The sequence below is a fragment of the Vespa crabro genome, chromosome 9 (genome assembly GCF_910589235.1).
Source record: "Vespa crabro chromosome 9, iyVesCrab1.2, whole genome shotgun sequence".
Taxonomy (NCBI): domain Eukaryota; kingdom Metazoa; phylum Arthropoda; class Insecta; order Hymenoptera; family Vespidae; genus Vespa; species Vespa crabro.
This window is the reverse complement of record NC_060963.1, coordinates 2,717,501-2,722,500: the sequence shown is the minus strand read 5'-3', so window position 1 is coordinate 2,722,500 and position 5,000 is coordinate 2,717,501. Positions and strand designations below refer to the sequence as shown.

Below are 5,000 nucleotides of genomic sequence, written 5' to 3'. Positions count from 1 at the left end.
TTTCTTTTCTTTTCTTTTCTTTTTCTCCTCCATTCCGCTCCACTCCGCCTTCTCGAATTAAATCTCACCTCCCTTAAAATTTTCAAATTAATTACATTGTAATAACTCGATGCAATTTTAACAGATGTGTTTTGCGTTATATCATTCGAATTTAACGAACAAGATTTAATTGTTTTATATATCGCGTTACATTAAACATTAATATCTTTCTAATTCATGAAAAGATATTATTTCATTGTTCGTTGATTCTCTATGGTCAGCGTTTTAATTAATTATTTTAATGGATGCAAGAAAGAAAGAAAGAAAGAAAAAATATGAAAGAAAGAAAGAAAGAAAGAAAAATTTCCCTAACAATTACAACTTGTTATATTGTAATCGTTGAAATCACAGGTCTGTTACATTATTGAATGAGTTTTATGGATTAAATTGAAAGATAATATTTTATAGCCCGTATAGAATGCTATTAGTACATATTAATTCATTACGATCGTTCTAATCGACGAATCAATTTTTCTAACAATTGTAACTCAAATTCATGTTGTAAAAAAAAAAAAGAAAGAAAGGAAAAAAGAGAAGAAAAAAAGTAGGTTGATTTGAAAGGGGAAGGATGCGTTTGAAGGATTTAAAGATAGAAAAGAAAAGAAAAAAAAAAAAAGGAAGAAGAAAAATGATTATTTCATAATTGATTTGACGAGATTAATATTAATTGTTATAATCATTTTAATCGTGATAGAAATTTTCTAATAATAAAAACTCGTTGAGAATTATCGGTCATCGTCGTTTTTCGGTTCGGTTAAAAATTTTTTAGAAGGGATAATCTCCACTGGCAACGCTTGGTATCGATCGGTTAGAAACATGCACGTGTACATCTACGAACATATTGGTTAATAGTAATACATATGTACGCGCATACATATAAACGTATAAATTGGATATCCAAAGGGAAAGAGAATACATGGAGAGTCAGTATTAGAGATGGCACACGCACGTCTCCAATTTATCGCTTTAGAAAGTAAAAGTAGCAAGAAATATTATTAAAACGGGTACGAGTTTGCCCTTTTTTCCTTTTTTCCTTTTTCTTTCCTTCCATTTATAGGATCGAATGAAAAATATAATATTTTTGATTAGCCATATAAATAAGTTTGATTAAAGAAAAAGAGAGAGAGAGAGAGAGAGAGAGAGAGATATGTTAGAATTTTTAATAATAATAATTATTATTATTATTTTGAATTAATCGTAAGATCTTGCAATAATTAAAAATTTCTATTGGTCGAATTAAACCAATTAGAATTTTTAATAATGATATTAATTATATGATCCTATTTACTTTAAAATATTGTATACAATTAAAATTATGATTGGTACGAATTGATGAATTGATATTAGAATTTTTTTTTTTATTATCTTATTCATTTGGAAATTTTTAAAATAATTAATGCGATTTCGATTGAGGCGAATTATAGATATTAACATTTTTTTTTCTTTTTTTTTCTTTTTTCTTTCTTTTTTTTTTTTTAATAATAATAATAATTATAATCTTATACGTTCGAGTATCTTAACGATAATAGATGAATTTAATTGATTTATATTTATTGAAAGGATTATTCGAGTTTTGTGAAATTTAAAATTGGATTTTCTCTCTCTCTCTCTCTCTCTCTCTCTCTCTCGCTCGCTCTCTCTCTCTCTCTCTCTCTCTCTCTCTTTCTCTCTCTCTCTCTCTTTTACTCTCTTATATTAATTCGATTAACGAGATATCGGATTTTTATTAACGTCAATTCTAACAAGTAATCTTACTTTTTTGATATTATCATTGTAAACGGGATGATCTCATCATTGACAATCTCAGGAGCGAGGTCAGCAGTTTCACGGATACCGAAGAATTGGAGAGACGTGATCAGGCTACTGGACAGGACGATGAACTACAAGTCCTTATTTATGATCCTAGAATATCTATGATATTACGAAAGCCTCTGTATCGTCAAGATGACGAACCTTCGATATATTGATTCTCGGTGATTATTTCATTGTAACTTAAATCAAACAATTGAATTGGAAGATTTTTTAACCAAATTATAAATATTATTTGAAGCAAATATCGTTTCATTCATAACATATATATATATATATATATCTTTTTTTTTTTTATTTATATTCCTCGAATCATTATTTTTATGATTAAATATTGTGCATTTGAAAACAGTTATATGATGATGACGATGACGATAATAATAATAATAAAAAATGTTTTATTACATAAATATATAATAATAATAAATATGTTATTGCACCTACCATTACTGCAATTACATTTATTATTATTATCTTGCAAAATTTTTTCAAATGCACTTTTTACTCTTAAGTCATACAAATTTGATTGGAACATGATACAAAATAATAATAATAATAATAATAATAATAATAATAATAATAATAATAATATATAATAATTATTATTATTATTATTATTATTATTATTTATATACAGAAATATTTTATTTTTTCCCCATATCAGGTGCACCGTAGATTTTTATCACGATTTCTATCTAAATCTTTCGTCGATCATTTCGTTAGTCCAATAATTTTTTCTTCCCTTTTTCCTTTTTTTCTTTTTTCTTTTTTTTTCTTTATTTCTTTTGTTTTCTCGTTTTTATTCTCTCTATCCCTTCCCCCGGGTCCCCCTGTCCGTTCTTAAATATCATATCTTCTTATCCGTTGCGTTCTCTCTCGGCAAGCGGGTAATAATTAAATTCCTTCGCGGCTTGTGGTAGCTCTCGTCGACGCCATTAAATCACCGGCAGCTAAATCATTTACTCGAAATTCCTTGGAAAGTTACGAGGCATTATTTTGTAGTAGTTTTACGATGTTTTACGATGACTTACGAGGAATTGGAAGATATTGTATATTAAATATTGCAATAGGAAAAGAAAAAAAAGCGAAGTATATAATAATAATAATTATAACAATAACAACAACAACAACAACAATAATAATAATATAAATATAAATATGAATATAAATATAAGAATAATAAAATATAATAATAATAATAATAATAATAATAATAATGACGACGACTACGACGACGATGATGATGATGACAATGGTGATGTTGATGTTGATGTTGATGATGATGATGATGATGATGATGATGATGATGATGATGATGATGATGATGATGATGATGATGAATTCTGAGATAGAAGAGAAGCGAGGAGAGACGGTGAAAATGCGTTTTCTACTTGCTCATCGAAGGGGAAAGTTTGACAAGAAAAATATTTCATATGTACAATCTACGTAAGTACATACATAGATACATACCATATGTATATATGTAATACATTACTTACGTATATGCTTCGATGAAAAAGATTATCCTTTTAATTTATTGATTTATTTTTTTCTTTTTAATTTTTTCTTCCTTTTTTTTCCTTTTTGGTTCTTTTTTTTTTTTTTTGGCTCTATGCTCTCGTTAAATTCTCTTGACTTTCTCTCTCTCTCTCTCTCTCTCTCTCTCTCTCTCTCTCTTTCTCTTTCTCTCTGTCTGTCTCATCGTCTTTTTCTCTTTGTCTTTATCTTTCTCACGACACGCGATATCGTTCACGCCTACGGAAAGTTTTAATTACAAAACTTCATTTCAAATCGTTTGCCTTCGTTCGATTCACGATAAGAGAAGACTGGTCGATTTTAAATAAATTGGAAGGTATATCAATAATTTTTTATCTTTTTATTCTTTTTTTTTTTTTTTTTTTTTTTTTTTAGATTTCCCCTAGATTTTGTCTAGGAAAGTGATCGTCCTAGATACTCGTCTCGGTCGAATCGTAAAGAAATCGAAGAAAAAATAAAAAAATAAAACTAGTTGTTGATCTCTCTCTCTCTCTCTCTGTGTGTGTGTGTGTGTGTGTTAACGCATACACACATAATATGTGTATATATATATATATAAATATACATACGTACTATACTTATATTGTATACTTACGTACTTACGTACAAACTTACGTGTTTATCTCTCTCTCTCTCTGTGTGTGTGTGTGTGTGTGTGTGTGTGTGTGTGTGTGTGTGTGTGTGTGTCTACGTCCATTGTTTCTCCAAAGAAAAGGAGGCTCCTGACATTGAAAACTATTCGCGTGTCAGTTCTCCAGCATGGCTCGCAATTAGAGCTTATGTCTAAGGTTACTTTCTTAGGTGATGAACATTTATCTTTTACTTACTTACTTACTTAAGAAGAAGGGAAAGGAAGGGAAGGAAGGCAGGAAGAAAGGAATATTCAATTAGTGAGAAGATCGCTCTTTTCTTTTTCTTTTTCTTTTTCTTTTTATTTTATTTTTTTTTTTTCTTCTTTTTTCTTAATTTTCGAAGTCAAGCACGAAGATTTTTGCCATAATTCAGATAAGTCTCATCAAAATTCTATTCAAGATCAATCGATTAATTCATTCGTATTTTGTTTCAATGTCTAATCTTCGTCACGTTTTATTGTCAATATTTTTATCGAATTTAAAAAAAATATATATATATATATATATTTGGGGTTAGATAAATTAGATTTGAGAATAAATGAACGAATTAATTTTTTTTTTTCCAAGCTATCTATATCTATATCTATGATATATAAGGGTCAAATAAGTCAGATAAAAATTGCATTGAAAATAATTGAACGAATGAATTATTGCTTTATTTTGTTACATCTGATATTTAATATTAATAGATTTTTTTTATCGAATTAAAAAAAAAAAAAAAAAAAAAAAAAAGAAAAGAAAGGAGTGAAAATAAAAAAAGAACATATCAGAGAAATGAATATCGTATGGTATCATAAAATTTTTACGACTTCATATATTATAGAATGTATTAGATTTAGGATCGATCAGAATAGCGTGAACATTTGTGTATAAATAATTTATGTATATGTGTATATGTGTATTTATGTGAAAATTATCGTGAAAATTTTAATCGTCTCTTTACAACGGCAAAGACGATAACGACGACGACGACGATGATGACGA

At 27.8% G+C, this 5,000-nt stretch overlaps 2 protein-coding genes across 3 annotated transcripts in view; both read left to right on the top strand.

Annotated features, from left to right (window-relative positions):
- The window catches only part of LOC124427075, an 8,096-nt gene extending 6,003 nt beyond the window's left edge, over positions 1 to 2,093 (top strand). Inside the window, exon 4 of the mRNA XM_046969539.1 lies at positions 1,847 to 2,093. Coding sequence (XP_046825495.1) covers positions 1,847 to 2,006 — 160 coding nt within the window. The 3' untranslated portion in view covers positions 2,007 to 2,093. The remainder of the gene's footprint in view (positions 1 to 1,846) is intronic.
- Positions 1 to 5,000, top strand: part of LOC124427071 (probable serine/threonine-protein kinase nek3) — a 53,183-nt gene that overhangs the window by 8,852 nt on the left and 39,331 nt on the right. The window lies entirely within an intron of this gene.